Genomic DNA, 26008 nt, shown 5'->3' on the forward strand with positions numbered 1-26008 from the left:
TTTAAATGTAATTTTATTAGGAATAATCACAATTATAATAATTATTGGTGGAATTAAAGATTCACTGAAGGATAAAATTAGTGCATTCTGGCCTGCAGGGTGAAGGCAAATGCACTTGCCAAAGTCTATCCTCTTGGGGTCCCTTCATTGCTCTGGGCATGTGACGTTACAGCATGGTAGTCACCAGGTGGCTGTGACTACACTGGTGCGAAACCCCCCCGGTGTCCCTTGTCATTACAGCGGCAATGAAACCAGAAGTTTGCTGAGACTGAATAACTGCAAAGGTAAATAACATAATAATTCAAACTGTCATAATTAAGGAGATCTGTGGATTGAAAATCAATTTCCTCACTTGACTCCTGAAATTTGTCGGATAAATGAACTTCATGTTCATTGGTTGATTACATTTCATCTCACATCCATTACCTTGTATACATTTTTTTGCATTGTTGAGATCCAATTTTCTGTGCACAAAACATTAGTATAATGGGACATACTTCCTAACCTTACTTATGTGTTGTGCACAAGAAATTGGATCTCTCAATGCAACAAAATGGATCTTTTCCGCTCTGCTATATATTAATCTACAACCATTGCTTCAGTAATCTCCGCTATCCTTCAATCTCACCTGACACAGTCCTATACCGTGTTTACTCCCATCATCTTGCCCTCTATAATATCTGGTTTTTTCTGTCCTCCACATTATCCTAATTAAGACTCTAGATAACCATCACTACAGTAAGCCCTGCTATACTGCATCTCAGCTTGCACAACTATCAAATATCCATATAACCTATCTTCATCTCCCACTTTATATTTTCTAATTCTCCAGCTCATAATATTGATCTAACATTCCAAGTCACTTCTTGTTTCGGCCCTCTTCTGTGCTGCTGATTCCCCTTTGCCGGACTCCCCCCTCAGAGACTGCTACGGACTCTTGGAGGTAGGGCTTTCACCATCTGATGACCCCTCAAACTGTGCTGTTGGGGGCAATAATTACTGCTCCTGGTAGGGTCCCCAATGCCAGATAGATCAAGGAATAGGAGCCATAACAAGGTAGTCCTCAAAGCATCCATTCCTCAGTGAACTGACTGCAAAAGGCATCTAATCTCAGTTGGGAAGCTATTTCATTGATGCTGTCTTGTTCAAAACACCGTTGAAAAAGACAACTGGACACCACTTCAACTAATTATTCTGAGAAATGATGATGGATAAAAGTACAGAAATGAGTCCTGGCAACTTAGGCATTCAATCCAGCTGTATTAGTAGGACAGCTAGGCTTCTGTGTTCATCATCACATGAAAAACCTTACAAAGTGAAATAAGTTTATAGGACAATAAAATATTTATTGGTCACAGAATCACTACAACTGCTATAGACCTTGACAATGTAATTATCATGAAGTAATGTTGGTTTTCTGAATAATAGTGCGTATAATTAATATAAATTGTATACACACTAAAGGTTCAAAGTGCCTCAAGAGAAGTCAGTTGTTAAACCAAAACTGAACATGTATGTCCTTATATCAATATTGAAGGTAATATTTAATTACAATTGTGAACAAATCAGCATTGTAAATACGTCATGGAATGAAATTATATGAATTGTCACAAAGGGAAGTGTGCCTACTACGTCCTCAAGTCACTTTCATTACGTTGATATGGATAATTAGGGTTAAACACAGTGAAAAGGCATCAGTATTTTGTATTCATTTCACACTGAATACAATTTAAATGCACTTTAATGACAAGAGATTCATGGTCTATGATGTGATAATCGTGAACATAATGCAACATGAGGATTTTGCATTTTGAGAACAGGAAAGATTCAGGGATCTCAAAGAATAAAAATTACATATAAAAAATACAGTTTTTCTGATCCATTACAGTCACTAGGATTGCACAAGCTCTTCCACAAATTCTCATTTCAAGAGAATTGCAGTTAACACTACCAGTCAGCATATTTGGAACAATTGTTCAAGTTGCATTTATACATCATGCAATTCCATTCATTCTTAGAAGGTCATAGCACTATTCCGCCCTGGAGGTATGAGTTCATATTTATCATTGGATCCCCCACAGCTCCTTAGTTCAGCCACTATATCTTTCATGGTATATTTATATGAAACCACCAGCTGACGGTCCTGCTTCTTGTAACTCCGGCTCTTTAAATTTAGTCTGTATGCCATCCTATCATGGAGAAAACAAAGGAAAGAATTTTTATGGCTTATGCCATCATTATAATAAAAATGGACAGTCAATTATGGTTAATGCTATTGTGATTTACAACTAGCCAAATAAAATTTTGTCACCAAACATGAGAAGAAGTCATGAACTGTACATCTACACAACACCCCACAAGCCGCTGCAAGGGCGTGTGGGCAGGGGGTGTAAGGTCACCAACCACACATGCACAATTGCAATGTTACCTCCATACACACATTAGTTTGATCATGCACTCAAATAAATTTAATCACACGCAAGAAAGTACTCACATGCAGGATACTGACAAATATATATGTACACTGCCAATTCTAATTATCTCCTACTCGACTGCTGTCATATCTATTTTGATTTCCAATGGCTCTAGGAAAAAACATTTTAAATTAACTGTTCTACAATCAAGCTCCCAGATTTTAAGTTGTAATCTGATCTACCATAATAAGTGAGGGCCTGTAATATGTCTTTAAGATCCTCAGATAAGTAACCTGCCTCAAATTTATGCAGTAAATTTAACCTGTATTTTAGCCTACTGTCAACTAGTAGCTCATCCTTATTCTTCCAATAGTGTCTTGACACTGCTTCCATGTTCATAACAAATTTTCACAAACCTAGCTGCTCTATGTTGCAATTAATCTATTTCCAAAGGTAAGCCTACTTCATGAGGATCCCACACACTTGAAGCATACCCAAAGTGGGGCCTAACTAATGTGAAATAATTAAGCTCCTTGACCCTTTCATTACAATTCCCAAGTATTCTTTTTATGAATCCTAACTATTTATTAGCCATTCCACAAATTTCACGAATGTGTTTTCCCCATGACATATCCTAAGTTATCGATACACCCACATATTTTACCATTTCTGTAAGTGTTATGTTGGTTTCTTGTGGAGAGTAAGTGTTCTTGGATTTAACTCTAGCTCCCATGTCTCGCACCACTTTTGAGCTGCATTTTGGTCATTAGCTAATGATACTGTATGTTCATGACTGGACATTTCCATTTATATCACAGCATTGTCAGCAAATAGACAAAGTTTACTGGAAACTTGAGACCCAATGTCAAATGTAAAAAAGGAACAATAGTGGTCCGACAATACTTCCTTGTGGGACACCCGATCTTACGGTTACTTTGTCCAATGATACTCCATTTATTATCACCCTTTGCTTGTGGTCTGTTAAAAAGTTATTTTTCATTCTGTTGTCTATTACACATTTGTCAATCCTGCAGCTACCTAACTTTTGGAGCAACTTTTAATGGGGGACTTTGTCGAATGCCTTTTTAAAATCTAGAAATTTAGCATCGACCAGAATGTTATTTTATCCTGTGATCAAAATATCATGAATGGAAAGTGCCAGTTGGGTCCCGGAAGATCCCTATAAAATATCCTTTCAGAAACCATTTTGATTTTTTGTAAAGAAACTCTGAGAATCGAGATATTTCATGATTGACTTACAAATGTGGGCTCTAAAATTTTGAATGAGGTGGATATAAGAGAGATTGGTCTGTAATTACTCGTATCTTCTCAGTCGCCTTTTTTTAAATATAGGAATGACATTGGCTATTTTCAGACTTTGGGTACTCTGTGATCATTTAGGGGTTTATCAAATATTATTTCCAGGAAAGGAGCTCTTTCTGAGGCCATCGTTTTGTAACTATGAGTAATATTTAGGTATGGCACTGTCGACTTGTTTCTCTAAACCTCCCTTATATATGAGCAAAATGCTTTTGGGTCCATATATTCACCTAATCTTTTATTTTTTAATTCCATTAATGCCTGGCGACATGTTTTTCTTGCTAATGCTTTAGCTGTTTCATAGTTATGTATTATTTCATTTTGTTTATCATTAGACTCACCCTTGTGCGATCTCCTCATTTTATAATACCATGCTCTTCGATGTTTTAGGGCTTAACGTACTTCCACGTTGTACCATGTCTACGTTGTAACTTCTAGGTTCCCTCCAGTCACTTCTAAATTTACTAGGTATATGTTTTCATTTACAGCCCCAGTGATTCGAGCACTCCACAAACTCTCTCAGTCTCTGAAGCTACTACTTTCCTTAAATGTTCCATAAGACTGCTGCAGATCACGCCTTAATCCTTAGTGATCGACCCAGTCAAACAAGTAAATCTTTCTTTTGGGTTTCTGACTTTTCACACTCATCAAGTTAATCTTAACTAGCACTATTCAGTGGTCACTAAGTCCATCAAGTGTTGCTGTATTTAGGATGACTTTGAATAAATTTGTGGCTACTAGTATAATGTAGTGTACTGCTAATCTTGGCAGAACTTTCATGGACAATTCGGGACTCCTGAAGAAATAAAACTTCAGCAGAAATTTTGGTAGCATGTGGAGTACCTAAAAAGAATTTGGCCCAAGGAAGCATAATGGCAGTAAAAAAATTTTTAATCCCATTGCAGTAGGTGAAACTTAAGTATGGTATGCATTTCAACTGGAATCAGTTGGAAATGGATACGATTGTGAATTGTGGAAGTGGATTGACCCCTCTTTTCTTTCCTCTGTGGACTGGATACATTGATTATAGACAAGTATCAAGGAATAGATGAGCTATTTTTGCCATCTATAGATGATTCCCGAAATTTACATACAAGAGGAAAGAATTAATGGTACGCAAGGAAGGGGAAAGCCATAGGTGTATGCAGCTAAATAAACTTAAAACAAGAAATATTTTAAATGAGTTAAGGTACAGTGCTAGTAGTAGAGTAAGTATAAGTATATATTTACTCAAGATGAACAGGTATGGGAACCTTAAAAGATACTTATCATCCAATATAAAAGGTATGCAAGGGAGATAAGACTATTTATATGAATAAACTATAATTCATTCTCTATGCAAATGAAGAATGTACATGCGGAGATTCAAAGAAAAAGAAAGAATGAAGAAATAGCCATTAAGCTGCGAACTTTCTGTACAAAAAGTGATAGAGAAATTTTAAGAAAAAGTTCAAAAAAGTCACAATTGAAAGAATGAGAGATTTTCTTAAACAAATATACTCTCCTATTTGACTCCGTAATCTACGGTGACTCTATTGAATTATATGCATGCACTCGGAAATGATTGAGATTCCACTTTCATGTCAAATTCACTAAAATCCAAAATCAAAAGAAAAAATAAATTTCCTTTCATTTTAGATTTTCGAGTCACTTATAAATCTCCCTTTCAAGCACAAAAAAAGAATTAATGCCATTGAGTTTCCGCAGGAAAGGATTCATCATTGTCAACTAGCTTCGTCATACCTAAGCATCATCTAAGCATCGTTCAGTGAAGCAAAACTAGTCAACAATAATTTCTTTCTGGTAGAAATACCCTTTGTCCTGCGGAAAAAGTCTTTGATTCTTTTTTTGTGCTTTACAAATGGATTTCCACAAAGTATCAGCCACAACCATCTCTCACAAAGGTCTCCCTATCACAGCAGTGAAATACGTGATCCACAAACCCAAGTGGCAGATTGAATTTGTGCAAGTTATTTTCACTTTTTTCAGTGTAATTGAAAAATAATTCAAGTTCTCCTTTTTCGCCTCTTTGTGGCCACAAAGAGTAAGATCCTAAGATTATTTCTTTATCTTTCTTTTTTTCCACCATAATAATACATACAATTCCAATAACACACAAGTACTTACTGATGTATTTCTGCTCTTTCCTCACGGCTGAAATCAGAAGAGAATACTAGGTCCTTATTGCAGCTACCAGATACATTATGAGCAAAATCTCTCAAAATTGTCCAGGCTTTTGCTTTGAATTCCGCCCCAGGCTTTGATTCAAGTGAACTTATTCCCAATCCAGCTCTTCTTACATGTTCCTGTACACTAAATAAAAGTTAATCTTAATTTATTCATAAAGAAATACATTTATTGCAAACCAAGTATTTTAATCGCACAAGTTACATGTTTGTTCATATCTTTACTGTGCAATTCTGTTCTTCATTGGCATTACAGATTTCACTCATTAAAACATAATTGCTTGTAGTATTCCCAGTTAGTTTATAAGATTCTTGAATACATTTAAAACTCACTGACTAATCTATGATATTCTAATACCCATGGAAAGTATATAAATCACATATCAGGTGAAAAAGCCACCTTTTACAAAGTAAAATGGACTCACTAACATGACAGATTGTGATGAAGTTGTACAAACTAAAAATATTCAAGTACAGTACAGCACTCTCTTTAATGGATAACACTTTGCTAAAATTTGAGCTCTCACAACATTGCCTTAAATTAACCTTGCACTATTATTGGTGCCAATGGACTTTTTTTCAGCTTTCTGACTTCCTTCACTATTAATAAAAGTGAGAGCTAGGGATTTCCAAGTACAGACAAATGCCCACTAACACATGAGAATACTCATGAATGTTTTGCTCTGATATTGTTGTGGAATAGCAGCAAGTGATGTTGACCAATACCAACAAGAAAGTGGATGGTATTGAAACTGAATAGGGTATAATGTTTACCATCCCTTTGACAAAAAATTAGCTACCAAGAGCAGTCAATAATATTAATGTTCATCACCCTCCATTACTGTTTTCCATGACTGTTGGACTTGTTTGACCTGCCTAACCAAACTTTATTTAAATTTTCAGTACATATTTTTCTTAAGCCTTAAATTAAAAAAATAAAAGTGGTTTTGAATTTGTTTGGCTCAATGCTGTGGTAGTTGAAATTTCCCAGAGTCGAAGTCCTTCATAAGTCAAATCAATATATATCTCATATGTTTTTAGGATGACAATAGCATTCCTAACTATAGTCATCAACCAGATGGACGTTTTCATGGGTGAGGATCTTGTCTATTAATGGTAAAATGTGGTGTACCACAGGGCTCTGTGCTTGGCCCAGTACTTTTCATTATCATGATTAATGATTTGCCCTGTAATATGAAACCTAGATCTGTTTTATATGCTGATGACACTACTTTTGTGCAAAAGTGTCAACATCCAGAAGATGCAAAGTTACGATCTAGCGCTACCCAAAAACAGGCTAAGGAATGGTTTGATGTTAATCATTTACAATTAAATACTAACAAAACTCAGCATATTGTGTGCAGTCTTAAATCAAAAACAACTGATATTGAAACTGCTAAAATACTAGGAATTTATATTGATACAAAACTTAATTCGGAGACTCACATCAGTCAGACCTGTAATAAACTTAGTAAAGCTGTTTATATGTTAAGAAAGCTCAACTTTATCATTTCAAATGAGTATCGTTTAACACTTTACCATGCCTTCTTTCAATGTCATTTGAATTATGGTGTTGAGTTATGGGGTCATTCCCCTCATGTTAATGCATGCATGCAAATTTTGCTACTGCAAAAGAGAGCTATTCGCTCTCTTGCTAATATACCACCACGTGATTCCTGCAAACCTTTTTTTATTAGGTATAGAATCATGACTGTATTTTGTTTGTATATCTTTAAGGCTCTGATTCATGTGAAAGTTAATCTAGAAACTTACCAATTAAGATCCAACCTCCATAACTATTCCACAAGAGGTAAATCGAATCTAAATACTACTTATTGTAGATTGTCATCAACTTACAACACATTTCACAATATGAACATACGACTGTATAACTATCTGCCTACTCAGTTGAAATCAGATGGTATCCAGAGTTTCAAGAATAGGGTATATACCTGGTTACTTGCTCACCCACTTTACTCATTGGATGAATTCTTTTGTGACAACCTTCATCACATTTAAGAACTTATGTTTATATATTAAGTAATATTATGATTGACGACATTTAATATGGTTGTACCATTTTTAAAATGAATAAAGTATTATTATTATTATTATCATTTTCAAATATCTTTGGAACCAAATGGCTGGCTGAAGTTATTTGGGGTAGAAAATATAGTGATGACGTTGCATGGATCATCTAGGATGCAGTATGCATGAGTCAAGCATCTCAGAAGTACAGCCACTCCTGACCTCCGTTTTGTTCACTTCATGAGACCGTGTGCCTTGCTACCAAACCTCTTTCCTTCATTCACTTGATTTTCTTCACTACTTATTCAATTCCCTGCTATTAATGTTTCATAAATCTCTGTATTTTTCCTCTCTATCTCCTTTCTATTTCTATTACTTTTCCTCTTCTTGACTTCCTGTTACCCTTGCCATCATTATTCATTTTGTCCACTCCTCACCAAAATATTTCTCCAAGGGTTTACCAAGAATCCTCTTCAGAAAATTCACTGACTCTTTTACAGCAGAGAGTGCATTTTTGTGCACTGTTAAGTGTGAAAACAACCAGGTTATCACAAGGTGCATGTTTATGATATTTTTTAGAATCACTATTCCACAGAGAAAGTTAATAACTTAATTTTTCAAATGCCCAGTGGGGTATCATTGATGCAACTTATATATGCATCCCCCCACTCCCATGAAGATCCAAGTTCATTGCTAAGAAAAGTCTCCACTGCAAAATAAATAATGGCACCTGAGGGTTCAACTGTCCTATTTTTTCACCACCATTGAGTCAACTTGACAAATGTCATGAGGTGGCTCTAATGTGACATATCAATGGAATGTCATGGTAATTTTATTGAGTTGTAGTCTCTGCCACCATATGTATCTTAAATAAAGCACACATGCCAATGAACAATCCTGAAGATATTTCAGCATCATAATAACACTAAGCACAGTGGTATGTGGAATCCATACTTTCAGGAAGGGAAGCACTTATAAAATCATCACTCCAATAATCCCCACTGCCTTTCCATCTTCCCTTGCACAGGCCTAACATCTACTTCTCCTCTCACCATCTCCACATTTATATTTTCTGATTTCTCTGTCCTCCCTTTCTCTAGGTAAATGTTTTTCTGCATAAATAACTACGAAAATACTCTTGTTACTGCTACCAACTCCTATTTTGTGTTTTTACTCGGTACACTTACTTATATTTTTATTTTGAGATATATGCTGACTCTGTAATAGTCACTCTGTGATGTCTGCAAAGAATATGAACAGACTGTAATGTTTTCCATACTTGTTATTATTATCTTACTCATAGCATTCTAAATTCCTATTCAAATTGGTTTGGTCCTCTTTCATGTCATCTCATGCCACTGTGAGTTCTGCTTTGCATGGATTTCATGTCATGATGACTGTGGAAGCATCTTTCCTGCAGCCAAGCTTGATGCATGGCCCAGCTAGGCAGGTTCCAGAGTGTCAATAATCATTTCTATACTTGTCCATCACCACGGGTTGTGATGAATAATTGAGGTGGTTTTCCATTGCCTTCCTCAACAGTGATTTTAAGGCATTGTCACTAACATGGTAGATGACCACAGCAATCAATCCAAAGGTCGATTAATGGGCGAGAATAGAACTCCTCTGGAGATAAGACCAATGGCATGTGAAATACATAATCAGGGTAACAGGTTAATTCCTTTCCCTGTGCCACCCGTGGTTTCCCAGGATGACCTGGTACCAGAAAAATGGTACAGCTTGGGTGAAACCCAAGGTGCACTGAAATCAAACCCAGGCCCTATAGTCATTTACCCAAAGCTGTACCCACGGGACTAACAATTCCCAATTGACTGAATAATCTCTCTTTGAATAAATCAATGCATCTCATAAGAGATTTTAATGAATTATTCAATTTTTGCTCATGAACTTCTATTAGTTAAGGCTTGAGCAACTATTGTTTGTTTTGGATGAATGTTATCACAGAATTAATAATTCTCACTTGAGGATATAATAATGTGATTTCAATTGGAAAACATACCCTTAAAATGCAGCAAGAATATTTTGAATTAATGTTGAAAACAGGAAAAACAAGAGTTTCTCATCTCGAGGAGCGGTTGAGGTTCAAAGCAATGTTGCTTTGAAATTTTGCCGCATCCACCCTATTCAGCCAATCTATTCCCAGAACAATAAACCAATGCACGGTTTGAGATTTGATGGCACAAATGACGACATTCAAGAGATGAAACAATGGTTTTCAATGCAATCTGCTGAGTTAAACAATGACGGCCATCAACTGGTCAAGAAATACTGAGAAATGTATCACACTGTATGGTGACCTAGAACAGATTTCTTAAGAATAACCAAAGTTAAGTTTCTATCTTGATTATTTTTTAGCAATATTTAAAAGTTACCGACACCCCCTTGTATCTTATGTGACTCACCTCACTGGCTCTTCTATGCCTTGCTTATTGGCACCCAAACCTCCACCAGACCATCCCATCAATCTCAGAAGCTTGTTCCCTATATTATCTTTATGTAGCAAGCTACTTTGGGAAGTGGGAGCATTAGCCTGGGGTTTGCTGCTATCAAAGTGACTTTTCTCCACCTCACCATCACCAAGAAACATATTCTTGACCTGATAATGATACACACATACATATAGATTACATATGCAATACCACAGTTATCAACCCATTGGTTGGTTTGACAGGTGAAGATACCTACTACTAAGCCTTATAGCATGGCTAAATTAACATATCAGGGTTGGGGGCCAGCCTGTGGTTTCCTAGGAAGATCCAATGCTTGAAAGAACCACACAGCTTGGGCAAACATAATTTAATTTTTTATCTTTTTTAAAAGTCTCATTTAGACAGAAAATACTATTTTCAATGCAATTAAGCTATTTGTACTCCTTAATGGGAAAACACCATGGGGTTCCTAGAGTAGACTAATTGATAATTTTCTGATTATAAAAATATTTTCACAATAATTTACAAATATCCCATAAAAACAAAATGTAAGCCCTGCACACTTCCAAGGGTAGCAGTTCAACTCTTGAACTGTAGCAGCAATGCACATTCAGAGCTAAATCTTCATTAATATAATGATAGTCGTTACTTTGAATGTATCTGCTGAGGAACTAATGTATAATGTATATGCAGTTGTTTTTTATATTTGTTAAACAAAATATGTTTTGGAAGATTTTCTAAGGGTCAGGCAAATCATCCACATTTCTTTCTAAATCCCAAACTGGATACTTTTTTTAAAGTAGAGATGTTTTAGAATATGCCTCTCAAAATGTTGTTGCTGGCAAATTTCCATTGTGAATTAAACAAATTATTAGACCATTTGTCTCTCTCAATTTTTCTTTCAGTTTCAATTCTTTCAATTTTTTTTTAAATTTGAGAATGAATTTTCCGTAAGGTAAAATGAAAATTGGGTTTCAAGATATGAACAGCACACAAGAATACATAAAGTTAAGTTTGCACATTAACATACTGCTGTTTACATTTTAATGGTAATAAACAGCATGCATAAGTTTATCACTCAGGCATATATTAAATATACGGAAAATAACTTACCACAATTGTGTAACAAGATGGCCGCAACAAATCTAATGTTTTTTTGGCGGCTTCTTCTTTGGATTGCTTCTTTGTATTACCTTCTGCAGAAGCATATAATTTCCCATTGATAAAAACATCACACCTGTTGAAAAAAATAGTTATCTTTGTTCTCTAGCTCATCAATGACATCAGTAACAAGAAATATTATTCAAAATAACCCTCCTGGTAAGACTCTCTAAAAGCACCAGTGCCTGAAGAGAGTTATGTTAGCTGAACAGTTAAAACAAATTCATTAAAAATCATCTATTATTAACTTCTTATGGGTATTGTATATTTACTCTCCATAAATTCATCATGAATACTTCTCTCTTGAATATTGAAATTCGTCAATCATATATATTGAATGTCAATACAATAAAAGCATAAACCCGGTACCCATCAAATCTGTTAGCATGTCATAGGGAACTTTAAGGAGATGTATAGGCTCCTGGTGAAGTGTTTTTAATCATTAATCAAACTAGACCACATTAGTTTTGACTAGCATTAAATGAAACTTTAGTGCAACAAATACTAACATAAGCATGACTTCATTAATGGTATAAAATACTCTGCCTTCAATAATTTATGAAGTAGCTCGTACAGGTACGCTACAAAAATGAAAACACTTGATGTTAACGAAGGACTTATGGCCCTAAGATAAATAACACTGCTTCGGAGAAATAAAAAAATGTGGAAAAATACTTCATCCAAGCTGTACCAGCTAATATACATACTGGCAGTTTTTTTATGTACACTAATCGCAGTGGAACATTATTCAAATGGGAGAGGAGTAGGTGAAACTCAGATGATCATATTGGGAATGGAGCACACACACAGAAATAGTAGTAGTTAAAAGTTTGATAATATATTACGTACATGTATTTTACCATTTTATAGTGAGATGAATGGTAAGCAGGGCTGTACGCAGTGTAACCATCAAAATACCTGAATGAGGGAATAATTTTTATCTTGGCAAAATGTTCATGAAAGATAGAGATAAAAAATGCCAGTGGATTCCAGCTGAAATATTGTGAGTACTGTATTGAGTACACAATAAAAATGAATATATCTAAGACAGGTGAAAAGAGTGTATTAAGGTTCACTCCTTCCCACATTATTATGTAGAATTAAAACTGAGGTGTGCTAGATTGAGGATAAATGTTGACTGAATATAGTTAGTATGGAGTATTTTTGGTAAAAAACAAGAGATTTAGGGTGAGAAAGGGTCAAGAAGGAATCATGACTGGATGCATTGATTATAGAAAACAATTAAAAAGGTATTCAGAGCTAGTGTAGTCAAGCAGTGCAAATGGATGAGAGATGAACCCCCCAAACAAATAAATAATGCAAATACATTGTCTGTACAGTAAATGCGCAAACTGGTACAATCTGGCAGCCATGACGTGGACTATAATCTTGCCCACTAGCGGCGCTGTTTGCCTGAGACCCAATGAGCTGCCTGTGCTTGGCAGATCGTTGAGCTGTACTTATGGTGCCAGTTATGTTAGTTTCTGTTGTCCTTATTTTTACTGTTTGTCAAAAATGGAAATTGACGAAATCACGGAGCAACGAATCAACATCAAGTTTTTTTGGTAGTGTGGTAAAGTTATCAATAAATTACTGAAATGTTGACAGCTGTTTATGGTGATAATGCTCTTAAGAAAACATCCTTTTACAAGTAGATTAAGCATTTTAAAGATGTCGACAAGATGCCATGGATGATGCAATGACGGGACGGCCTTCAACCACCGGTGTTGACGACAAAATTGATCGTGTGCGGTCCCTTGTCCTTACTGGTTGAAAAACTGTTTGAATGAAGGATCTCAGGTTTTCTCTTCTTCCTCCTCATGATTGCTTGGTGGCATTTATACCTGAGCAATGACCAACTTCGTCAGTTCTACTTTCATCTCTACTAGTAATATTCTATCTATCGCTTGCTCTCTGTTGACTTTGCTTCTTCTTACCTTTTTATTCAATATTATGGCAACCCCTTGATGGCTCTTGTCCCCTAAAGTGTATATTATTCTGTAACTATCAATCCAGTAATACCCACCTTCCATTGAACTAAAATATTGATATTTCCTCTATCTCTCGCTTAATACTCCCTTATATTTCTGTTGTCAACATTTGCCTAATGTTCCAAGTTCTAGATCTTCTATTCTAACTAATTTGGTCTTCTTCTTCTGGGTCTTCTGTCCTGCCACTGTTGGTTTTCTTTTGCAAGGGTTTTGACATATGACAACTGTGGAAGCCTTGCTTCTCCCACTGCCAGGCACGACACACAGCATTTTGGCCAAGTCCCAAATGATAATTCTTGGAAAAGATAATTGAGGTGGTTTCCCATTGCCTTCCTCAATAGTGTTTTTAATGTGACACCATTGGTTAATGGCCACCCCACTGGGGTTAGATGTCTTCGCAGCCGCCTCACTGAGGAACAGACGCTGCATGGACTACCTTTCGTCTGGCTCCTAACCTTCGACCTATCAAGTATGGTTGACCCTACCAGGAGCAATTATCATTGATCCTGCCAGCACAGTTCTAGGGGTCATGGGAATGCACAAGCCCTTCCACCACATCAAGGTTGTAGTCCATGGTAGGATCTAGATTTGCACCAGCTCTAAATTTATGAACTAAATAATTAAAGGTGGTTACTAACAATTCCATTTATCATCATCATATTTTTACTGATTTGGTATTCTACCATTCAAGGTCAGTCTTGAATGAATGCCATCTTAACACTCCTGCATTTCTTAGCCTTGACTAAAAGACAGCCTCACTCCAACTACAATTAATCCTTCTTCAATTCTGCATAGTCTACCACCCTTCATTCTGTCCAACCTGGCTATCCTTTCCCTCCCTCTTTCTTGCTTGTCCAACATCTTCCATCCTATTACTGTCTCCAACATCCCATTCCTTGCCTCCTTTGGATTTTTCTCAGCATTCCTCTCTCTTCCCCTACCATGCTTAGCATTTCTGAGTTTATTCCCTTTCCACTTTACCTTTAGCATCCTTCTCCACACCCACATTTAAAAAGTCTCTAATCTACAAGCAAGATATTAGACATGGGATACCTAATATCTTGCTTCAATGATCATGTTTCTGCACCTTATAATTCAATGCTCCATATCTAAGTTTTAACTAGTCTTTTCTTAACATTCTTAATCAATATCCCTGTCATGAACTCCCTCCTCATAGTGAAAGCCTCTTTTCCTAAGGCAATTTTTCTCCTAACGTCCCTACTGTTTTGACAGCATTGGCCCAAAATACTCCCTAGATACGTTAACTGTTCTACCTGCTCTAGGTTTTGCCCTCCTATTTCAATGTTTAGCTTTACCTTTCTCTCTCTGGAAAATCACATAACCTTTGTTTTATTATTATTGATTCTCATCCCATATCTATTGCACTGAATTTCCAATTCACTCAGTAATGCTCGTAACCCCTTAGCTAACTGACAAATTAGAGCTTGGTCATCAGCAAGCCTAACAGATTTTACAAATTCCCTGCCCACTTTCATTCCTACCTCAAGTTCTTCCCATGCCTCTTTAATAATTTTCTCCACACATACGTTGAACTGCACTGGTGATCATGGTTAACCCAGTTTTACAGTTAAAATGAGGCCGTACGAGCTGTCAAGATGAGCATTGCATTGGTCGACCGAATGAGGTGACGACTCCGGAAACGGTGAAGATAATCCACTAAGTGATACTGAATGATCATTGACTGAAAGTGCACGAGCTTGCAGACATAGTAGGCATTTCAAAAAGTGCACTTCATCGCATATTGACTGAAAATTTGAATGTGAGAAAGCTGTGTGCAAGATGGGCGCTGCGTTTGCTCATACTCGAGCAAAACCAGTGTCGTGACGATGTTTCAATTGACCTTTTAGCTAAGTTTCACAGCAACAAAGCAGAATTTTTGCGCTGTTTCATAACCATGGGTGAAACATGGGTCCATTACTTCCCACCCGAGACAAAAGATCAAAACACTGGATTCAAAAGGGAGAACCCACTCAAAAGAAGGTGAAGACCTTTCAATTTGCAGGCAAGCTCATGGTGTCAGTTTTTTGGGATGTGCGTGGGATAATTTTCATTGACTATCTTGAAACATGAAAAACTATCAACAGCGAGTATTCCTTTGGGGTAAACAACATTCATAAATAACTCTAAAATGTGGGAGGAAGTGTCTATATGGACTGATTTACAGTATCTCGGAGGAAAGAAACTGGCCAGAAGACTTATTCAGATCAGTGTTAGTTCCTATCCCAAAAAAGGTAAAGGCTACGGCATGCGAGGACTACAGAACAGTAAGTTTGAATTTCCCTTGCAGCTAAAGTTCTCAGGATCATTTACAAAAGAATAGAGAGTAAGGCAAATTATTACTTGGGGGATGATCAGTATGGTTTCAGGAATGGGAGAGGCACGCGTGATGCCATTGCAGTAATGAGATCACTGCTCTGGAAGAATATAGAATACAATCAGGACATATCTGCCTGTTTCATCGATTTTGAAAAGGCGTTTGATACGAGGGTGGTCCCAGAATTACCCGACCCAACAAAGAAAACTCAAATATTTTGCAAAAAAATATATTTATTTTTCAACATAATCTCCTTTGAGCTCTATACATTTTTTGCAGTGATATTCAGTAAGTTCGATACCCTTTCTTTAATAAGAACTGTCTTGTTCCTCGAAATAGCTATTAACTGCCAACATCGCTTCTTCATGGTTGGAAAATCTTTGACCACCGAGCCATTTTTTCAAGTTTGCGAACAGAAAATAATCCAGGGGACTAAATCTGGCAAATAGGCTGCATGAGGTAGCAATTGAAACTTTAATTCATGGATTTTGGCCATTGCTGTAACGGATTTGTGAGCTGGTGTATTGTCTTGATAAAACAGCACTTCTCAGCCAAATGCGGCCGCTTTTTGCTAAATAAAGCCTTTTCCATCTCCTCAAGTGTTAGTATGCCTGGACCTAAGCTATCTTTCCGTACATCATGCTCCCTTTCTATATGTAACCTTGACAAAGCAAAAACAGTACAATTTTCTAGGCATTTATGGACAAGTAGAATAAACAGATTTTGAGATTTCCATGTTTTTATTTCGGGTGTGTTTCAACTGAACATGCAGTATCATGAAATTTACAAATTTTTATTCATCACTACTGAAATGAAGTCATACTAAAAAAAAAGAAGACAACTTGACTGGTATATGTTCGTTTTACAATATGTGAAGTATGATTTACTTACTTCACATACTACCTTCAATATATTCACCAGTAAGCCACCCAAAGGTTGGTTCAATAAACAATGGTAAATCTAAGCTCAAACCTAAAGAGATATCCTGATAGTAGGAATGAAAAATGCTACATTAGCTCATTCAAATTTATTTCTAACTAGATGTAGGTCACTTCCATAAAGTTTAGAAATTATAGGGATATAATGAACACAAACAAGTTCTCCATTGAATATCTTTAATTACAATTGTAATACAAGGCACATATATAAACAGCTTGATGAAAATGGATACTGAACAGAAGAATAAACAATGAAAATTTTTTGCACTTTGAATAGATTAGTAAATGTTACTCTAGTCAATGAACTCAGATTTTAACACAAATACAACATGAGGGCTATATGCAAGTTTGATATCCAAGTATATCAATGCCTAAACTTTTTTTGATTCTCGCATGATTGCTTGGGTTCATTATTATTCCCACTTAAGCAAGATGAGATGCACAAATATCATCACAGGAGGAAATCAAGCATTTTTTTGTCCAAAATTGAACATAACATTTCAGCACACTTAAAAAACAGGTGTTCACCACAGTTTGGCTTGCTATACATATATATCACACATGCAGTCTTCCCCAGGGCCTTGCAAAGTACGAGGGGGATCTGAAAAGTTATCATAAATGATGAAAATGACAATTTGTTTTCATTAATGTTTTATTTTTCAACATAATCGCCTTTTTTATCAATACATTTCATCCAGCGGTGTTCCAGCGCCAGTATCCCGTATCTGTAGTGCTCTTCCGGAAGTGCTGTAAAGTATTCGTCTACAGCCCTGATCGCTTCTTGATCAGACAAAAAACGTTGCCCAGCGAGGAAACTTTTGAGTTTTTGGAAGAGGTGGAAGTCCGAGGGAGCCAAATCCGGGGAATAGGGTGGATTTTCTAACACTTCATAGTGCAAATCTCTCAATTTTCCCATCGCCAAGACACATTGGTGGGTAGTTGCAATATCCTGATGGAAAACGGGTTTTCCTGTCTGCAAGTCGGGTCTGCTTTCGTGAATTTTTGTATTCAGTTTCGTTAGAAGGTTAGAATAGTACTTTCCAGTTATTGTTGTACTTTCGTCAAGATAGTCAATTAACAGAATTCCTTTCGCATCCCAAAAAACCGATACCATTACCTTGCCCGCCGATGGTACCGTCTTCGCCTTCTTCGGAGCTGAGGAACCGGCCTCCATTCCCTGCAAGGATTGTTTTTTTTCGGGTTTGTTATGGTGAATCCATGTTTCGCCCATTGTCACATACCGATTGAGAAAATCACTCTGGTTTTTCGCAAAGCGTCCTAAGCACTGTGTGGAAAATTTCGTCCGAATGTGCTTTTGATCTACATTGAGCGAGCGCGGCACCCATCTCGAGCAAAGCTTTGTCATGTGCAATTCCTCGTACAAAATGTAACCAACGCGTTCTTTCGATATCCCTAGCGCATTAGCAATTTCACGCACTTTCGTACGCCGACCTTCCAAAATCATACCGTACACTTTTTCGATGATTTCCGGTGTGGTTGCACTTTTCGGACGTCCTTCACGTGGATCATCTTGGAGGCTTTCACGGCCGCGTTTAAACTCGGCCGCCCATTTTTTCACGGTGGTCATTGAAGGAGAGGAGTCCCCATACACATTTACAAACCTTGAATGAATTTCGGTCGGCATTAAACCTTCTTTCACGAAGAATTTTATTACTGCACGATACTCGATTTTTTCCATTTCTAACCAAACACCCACCGCAACTAATTTGAACAATTACATACAGCGAATTGCGGGTTGGACTTTTTGCAATTTCTCCCGGCGTCTACTCACAGAAGTGTAAGGGAGACAGAAAATCATCTTGCGAGTATTGATACCATCTAGGGGCGAGGCCGAGAACTTTTCAGACCAACCTCTTATATTCATTTTAAATCAATATAACAGTTGTAATGGAAAAAAACCACTGCGTTGATGATGTGTCGCTCATAGCAAAGTCATTAACAAATACGTAACAATTTACAGACATATGAATGTAAGATGATATCACAAAATTTCTACCCATTGATTTCAGTTTTTCGTGATCGGCCAACCAGGAAGACAAACATCACATGCACTTATCACGCACCACTTTCACGGCTGGCATAAATGCATACCAAATATTACATCAATACTACCCTGCTAAAGAGCAACAAAAAACTCATTCCACGATGCTACATCACTTACTTGAAATTACGATCTCGATCTGTAACTTTTGTCTCTGTTTTAAAGCCACTAGCTGATGATGACCTAAGCAGTAATCCTAGCTGAGATTCATTTGGACGTTTATCTTGCACAATCACGAAGTCCGAAATTTCTGCAGGACCTTTAGCTCTCCCAGTGCTCCGATCAATTGTATATGTTCTTACACCTCCATAATTACCACCACCTGTCACAACAATATCGACACATTACAATGCATTTTTCGAAAGGTTACTTTTCCTGAATTAATTGTATGCTCAAACTCAATAACCACCATGTTTTGTTTGCATGAAAAATAACACGCAAACTCACTTACCAAATTTATTGGTATGCGAAGACGATGACGGTTTACTTGAAGAGCTGGCATCCGATGAAGATATATTCCTTTGTGACTGAACAACGGATGAAATTACTGGACCATATGTTACGGTAGGGGGCATAGAATTGTTTTGGATATTCTGAACTGTTGGCGGATCGTAAGTAGTGTTTTGTTGAGTAGACGGTTGGCTGTTACTTGATGAGCTTTGAGAATCCCTTTGTTTTTTACCTCCTAAATAAAAATGGCGTAATTAGTATATATTCGTTATAATGTGAGCTATTAGCATAAAAAAGCCTTATTTCGTCACTCACAGTTCCTATTACCTTTTACCTTTGCTCCGGCTGCATCGGATGCCGTAACAAAGGTACGCTTGAGCTTGGATTTACGACTATTTCTGTATTCCTCGACAATTCCCTCCGACAGATCTGCTACGAGTGTCATTGTTTCGGCAGGATATCTGACCAAAGACAGGACGGAAGAACAGAAGGATTGGTAAAAATGAATTCACTCAAAAGCCAGAAATGCAGTAATATGTAAACAAACAACGACCTTACCTGCAACCCATAAACTCTACGTTAGAAAAAACTTGCGCCAGGCAAACTAATTTGTCCTCCGGAAATTTGTCTTTATGCATCAGCATGAATTTTTTTCTGAGTTGCCAATGATCTTCTGTTTCGTGAGACATTTTGTAATCTTCGACATTCCAATCATTATCCATTTTGATAAATGCGCCAACAAATTTAAAACCGGAATATAAAATGAAGACTATTCATGTGCGTCCATGGGCGACCAAAGTTTTGCTGCGATTAGGCTGTCCAATATTTCAGTATTTTCACGAAGAACCACTCTCTGTACCCATAAAATCCTTCGTCACAAGAAACGGATTGGTTTGCTGCAAGTACCTAACGCCTGGCGAAAGCTGACTTTTCACGCCATCTGTATTGCTACTTCTAGAACTACTTTAATCGGAGCGGTTGATCTGATTCAAATTTTTTAACTGAAAAATATTAATTATTTTCAGTATCGTCCGATCATTGTGACAAATGTTAAATATCCCTCCAATTAATATATTCTAATTAAAAAATTAACTTGGAAGATTATGTATGCATAGAAATGGCACTAATTATAATTGACCCTTAAGGTTATTTAGGATCATTTATTTAAGCTCTCCTATTTCTCAAGTGAACAAAATTGGCGAAGGTTTGTGAATTTTTACGTAACCAATATAAAAACGAGTTAATTACATTCCCAGTGGAATAAATGTAGGCTCTCAATATTATGATATTGATTCTCTGTTGCGAACAGTAAATTGGAGACTAGATATCACAAGTATCAGAAATAATTATATGTATTGTACCGTTAGTTCACATATAACTGTCATAGAACTCGTCAGAATACTAAAATGGGCAAATAGAATCATTTCATCGGGAGTAAATCCGGCTATGTTCACTGAATTAACCAACAGAATACAATGGTGTTTCCAACAAGAAAAGTTTCATTCTTGTTGAAATACCTTAAACGAAGGTATAATTGGTATTGTATTATGTGGAGAGTTAGTTGTATAGCTTGACATTTTTCAATTCTTATATCATGCCCATCTATATGGAATTCCTTTTGACGCTTGAAAGGTGATTCTTGACAAAATTTTCTTCCTCTAATACTTATATTGCTGATAGATAATATACTTTTAATTGACGAGAAAAATACCAGCATTACTATCTAGTGGGCAAGTTAAGAATGGCTCTAATTGCTTTTTTTAGTTTAAACCCCTCCAGACTCTCGATATACTACCCTCAGTGAATTATTCCATACAACAATATGAAATGAAAATATTACTACTAGACAGATTTCAGCACAATTAAACTGGTTGCTGCTATTATAGATATAAAATGTAAAAGTTTCTCTTTACCCATCGATATTTCACTGCCTCAAGATATCACATTCCGAACAAAACGTATGGAAACTATCTTTCACAGTTCTATTGGAATTTTACTTGCTGTCAAATGTCCTTCCACCTTTTCAAAAGTTTTCCTGTCATGTCCTCAGTACAGTGATATTTGATGTCATTGCTCAGTTATTATTCAGTGCAGTATAATTCATTTGCTTCCTACACTGGAATTCCCAGCAATTTAAAGGGCATTTCAAATGGGTCTTCGCTGATGGGCAATATAAGTATTTTGTTTATTTCCTCTGGCAATCCAACTCTGCTATTACTAAAGTTTGACCCATGAGAGAAATGAAGATATTTCACAATTAACAGTATGATGCAGTCATTTTGGAAGAAAATAACAAGCACATACTTGAGAATTGATAATGCTGACATCATATGGTGGTTTCTTGTGATTCAGATTGCAAGGAAATGAAAGGGGATGGACTGCCGGCATATAATTAACATTTTTGCATCCTATTGACATGGGAAGAATATTTGTGAATTGTACTAATGGCATTGTATTTCATATATGTAATCTTGTAAAGTGTAGTGTTTCTATTATCTCCTTACTTTTCATCAAGTTCCTCGAATGTTACTCCTGGGACTAACCTTTAGAAACAATAGTAGTTCAGGTTATTTAACGCTAGTCTTTTTCAGCCGTTTCCTCATTTTAGGCATGTTTATGAAACTGATTTGATGTACATATGGAATGAATTACCTGTGATCTTGAATATCTCACAGTGGTACAGTCAGAACCCTATTTTCCCTAGCACCACTTCACGTTTTTTCCACATATAAATAACATTTCATGTCCATTATTAAAATAGAAAGAAAGACTCGTACTTTTCCACAGATTTTATTATACGGTACTATAAACTTGTACCGTATAATAAAATCTGTGGAAAAGTACGAGTCTTTCTTTCTATTTTAATAATGGATATTAATTACTTCCACGAAGTGAAGCCTGAAACAATAGAACATTTCATGTTTTCTGTTTATTAAGTATCACATAGAGTTTCTCTAATAACATTTGTGATATCGTTATTTAATGTTTCTCCTCATGTTGGCATTACCGCACCTTTGTTCATGGCTCATTGGGTACCTCGAGAAAAGTGTTCTCGACGGTTAGATTCAAGATGAAGATTTTGCTGAATAATCTTTGGAAGTATAGGGCTGTTCATCAGCAGTGATCTTCGGAAAAACTTACGCAAGCTTCGAGTTCCTTGGTTAATCTTTTTTAAGACGTAACGGCAAATTTTGAATGATATGAGCCAATCAGCTGGGCAAAATTTCGGCTAAAACTGTTATTCGTAAGATTCTCCGTACTGGAGATGCATCACAATGAAAATTTAATGAGTAGAAAACAACATTGTATACATGTAAATGACCCTCAGTGACTGTATGTGCTGTTATTTGGTGGCACTTCTGAGATTTAGTGCGTGTATTAAGAAACCAGATGTAGCTATTTTTAAAAGTACAAATTTGAAACATTCAACCGGATTCAGCACGCAGTATTTCGCGGTTGCTGTACTTGGTTCAACTTTCGGACGCATTGACTGCGCATTATTATTGTCAACTGAATTAATACGAAAAAATGAAACCATAAATTATAAAGGCGCAATCGCTTAATGCATTTGTGAAAAAGTAATGCCGCGACTGTGGTTAAATTATCTACCTCTTTAAGGCTGGTAATTATTTATTAAGTTTTGCTCTTACTATGTTGACAAAATATATTCAATCCTGCTTTATGTGCTAATTTTAAATTGTATTTTGACGTTTGTTTGTATGTCAGTATTTACTAGCAAATCGACCAGAAGTCTTGTTGTCTTTCAGAAAGAGCCTCCTGCAGCACATTTCCATATGATGCCATTACAATAGAACGGTTCACTTAAAAGGCTACGCCCAGACTTTTAGTTGTCTTTAGAGATGCAGTGCACATTTTCTAGTCAATATTAGTATAGTTACAAATGGCTCATCATTTTGGTGACAATGTCCATACAAAATCTTTTACTCCAAGGGAGTACCAGGTATTCATCGCCCTAAATTATCCTGCATAAATGTTGGGAATATTTTGCATTGTACATTTTTCAGTTTATTTCGGTGTATTAATTTCACGTTGCATGCTTTTCTAAAATATTAATATCTAATTACCCAGGTGGAACTGCTGGATGCAGCGAAAGAAAGGAATATCATAGTATGTTTAGGAACGGAATCAGGAAAGTCCTTCATAGCTATGAAATTAATACAAGAAATGGCAAACGATACCCGAAGGTGTGTATGATTGTCTTTGAGAAAAGGAAGAGCTTAAAGATTTTATTTTGATGACGGGTTACCATCTGAAATTGCGACGTATACTGGCAACTGGTATAATGCAACAAGTCCGAATTTCTCACCTTCTTATGTAACTTAACTAGGTGCGTTCGTTGTAAGACTATCATTTTTACGACGGTTAAATGTCGTAAATAACCTAGCTTCATGGTTATTCTAACTCCAGCCATGAGTTCATTTATTCAGTGATACCTGCTCCTTTCAAAGATCTTAATAACAGGCATGTTTACTTTTACTTATGTCTAATCCCACCAATCGGCAAGGCTGTCACTAACTGAAACTTTCTTCCCCGCACTCACACTTGACTATTTAATTTCATTGCATTCCTCAAGTTATCAAACTTTTTTGGTGTTTGTATCAACTACCCCCTCCTCGCTGCAAAAAATATTCATTACGTTAATCTCCACTATTCTCTTAAATTTTGGCAGTGCACACCTACATGCTTCGTTTGAGGCCTATTTTCTCATTGGATGCCATAATGATGCACCCTTGGTTCTCTGCGTAGATGGCATTCAGGTCAACTTCTTCCTTCCCCAGATCCATCATAACAGACATCTTAACCAGGTGACCTAATGGCCTGAGTGGGTCGCAGTTTCCACCTCTATCAATTATAATGCCCTCCCCCCTAGAATGCTACTTTATAAATAAATTTCTTTTTCCCAGCTTGAATATATGCATACCAGTTGATTTACAATCCTCATCTAAGCCCTTCCCAGTCAATGCCTACTTAGGTTGTAAGGACTTGGTCCCCATTCACTTCAAGGACATGATTTATTTTTTGTGTCCAGGGTTGAGTTACACAATACCAAACTCTTAAGGTTAAGATAATTCTCCTCATTTGTATATATTATTTATTATTTGGAAGGGAATCAGCTTCTTGATCAAATGTTAAACACTCCATTGCTGTAGGTACCTTCTTAGCTTCCCTAATACCCAAGTAATTCAACTGATTGCTGATGACCTTCTGACTGTTAAAAATTGACTCTATCTCTCATTATCTTCTTAACCAGCTGTACATCATTTTTGTATTGAGTCATTCTGGCCAAGACTCCAGCTAAACCTGCTGAAATTATCTGGCTGTGAACTCAAATCACAGTTGCATGCTGTATGCAATTGACAGGGATATAGCAACCTCCCATGCTATACTAGCCATGTCTTCCTCCGTCTGTTATTCCTTCTTGCCACCACCATGTTCAATTCACCGCACCAAATTCAAAAGACCTCTCTTACCTGAATCATGTACATGTGTTCTTATTTAGTCGGACACCAACGGTAGGAACCCAAACTTGCATTAGTTTTTGCACCCCTTACGGAGGCCAGTTACGTTAGTAGTTCCACAACTCTCCTAGGCCCTCAACATCAAGCTATTTATTTGAACTCTGCCCTCCCCCTTGTATTGTCGAATAAATTTTATGTATTACTTCAATTAATATACGTAACAAAAAATTTATATCAAAGCTCCTTTTTCTCCGGTGGATCAGATTGGTGCAACAGTACTTTTTTTCTTAAATCTCATCTCTAAATGAATGTTTCATGCAAGTATGCATACCTAATATAAAATTTTTAATCAGCTTTAATTGACATTTTTTGGTGTACTGTCATAAATATTAATGGTATTTATTTTACCTGTTGTGGAATTGTTATTAAATGCTTATATCAAATGATAAAAATTATCCAATCGGAATATTGAAAACTCCAAATAGTAATTGTATTTATGCTCTCTAAGATTGCTGTTCACTCTAAAGCAGGCAAATTTTTCAGCAGCAGCCACAAATTTTTTGAAAGATTTGTTGCTTTCCTGACTTGTGCCATAGGTGAATTCTTCTCGTGTTTGCACATTATAAGATATTTCATTGCCAGTTTTTTGGTGACTAACCCTGCCATGACAAAGTGGATCATTCAACATTGATCGAGTTAGCCATAATGTCGACAACTGAATATCTTATCTTGTGGAGAACTCAAGAAGAATTCACCCAATAAATTTTCTCTGGAGGCTGAGTTGAAAAAGATCTTCTATTGAAGAGATGTAATCAATTTTTGGACACAATAAGGAAGCATGTCTCATGTTGAAAATTGTATTCTTTTATATATCAAGGAGTGAAATGAATCTATCTAACTTGAAAAATGTCGTCCTTTTCCACCTATTTGCTTTGAAAAATGTCATCAATCTCTGGGTTCAAACATGGAATCACTTCTTAGGGCTTCTCGATATTTTCCTCAATCACCAGATGAATAGGACGTTCCCCTGAAAATTTGAAGGATCTAGCTCGAGTAAAAGTATCCATGAGTTTGTGTCAATGAGTCAGTTTATAGTTTTATAAATTGTAATAACAGAAATGTAATGCAGACAAAACATTGTATTTTGTTTTCATTAATGCACTAAAAGGGGTATCAGGAGAAATTTCACTGTG

General features: G+C 36.5%; 2 protein-coding genes across 2 annotated transcripts in view; one reads left to right on the top strand and one right to left on the bottom strand.

Annotated features, from left to right (window-relative positions):
- Window positions 1–1251: 1251 nt before the first annotated feature.
- Window positions 1252–20251, bottom strand: LOC139699987 (NF-kappa-B-repressing factor-like). Its single transcript, XM_071598404.1, has 8 exons — window positions 19894–20251; window positions 19663–19796; window positions 19337–19570; window positions 19006–19207; window positions 11512–11635; window positions 10372–10565; window positions 5862–6047; window positions 1252–2189 (listed from the first exon to the last, which is right to left on the bottom strand). Exons 1-8 carry the CDS (start codon window positions 20055–20057, stop codon window positions 2015–2017), a joined length of 1413 nt encoding a protein of 470 aa, XP_071454505.1. The 5' UTR covers window positions 20058–20251; the 3' UTR covers window positions 1252–2014.
- A 2684-nt stretch (window positions 20252–22935) lies between these two features.
- The window catches only part of Dcr-1 (Endoribonuclease Dcr-1), a 58789-nt gene continuing 55716 nt past the window's right edge, over window positions 22936–26008 (top strand). Inside the window, exons 1-3 of the mRNA XM_071598856.1 lie at window positions 22936–22957; window positions 23084–23296; window positions 23425–23540. Of these exons, the coding sequence (XP_071454957.1) occupies window positions 23237–23296; window positions 23425–23540 (176 nt within the window). The 5' untranslated portion in view covers window positions 22936–22957; window positions 23084–23236. The remainder of the gene's footprint in view (window positions 22958–23083; window positions 23297–23424; window positions 23541–26008) is intronic.

This window comes from Hetaerina americana, unplaced genomic scaffold, assembly GCF_022747635.1.
Source record: "Hetaerina americana unplaced genomic scaffold, ioHetAmer1.1.p SCAF_10, whole genome shotgun sequence".
NCBI lineage: Eukaryota > Metazoa > Arthropoda > Insecta > Odonata > Calopterygidae > Hetaerina > Hetaerina americana.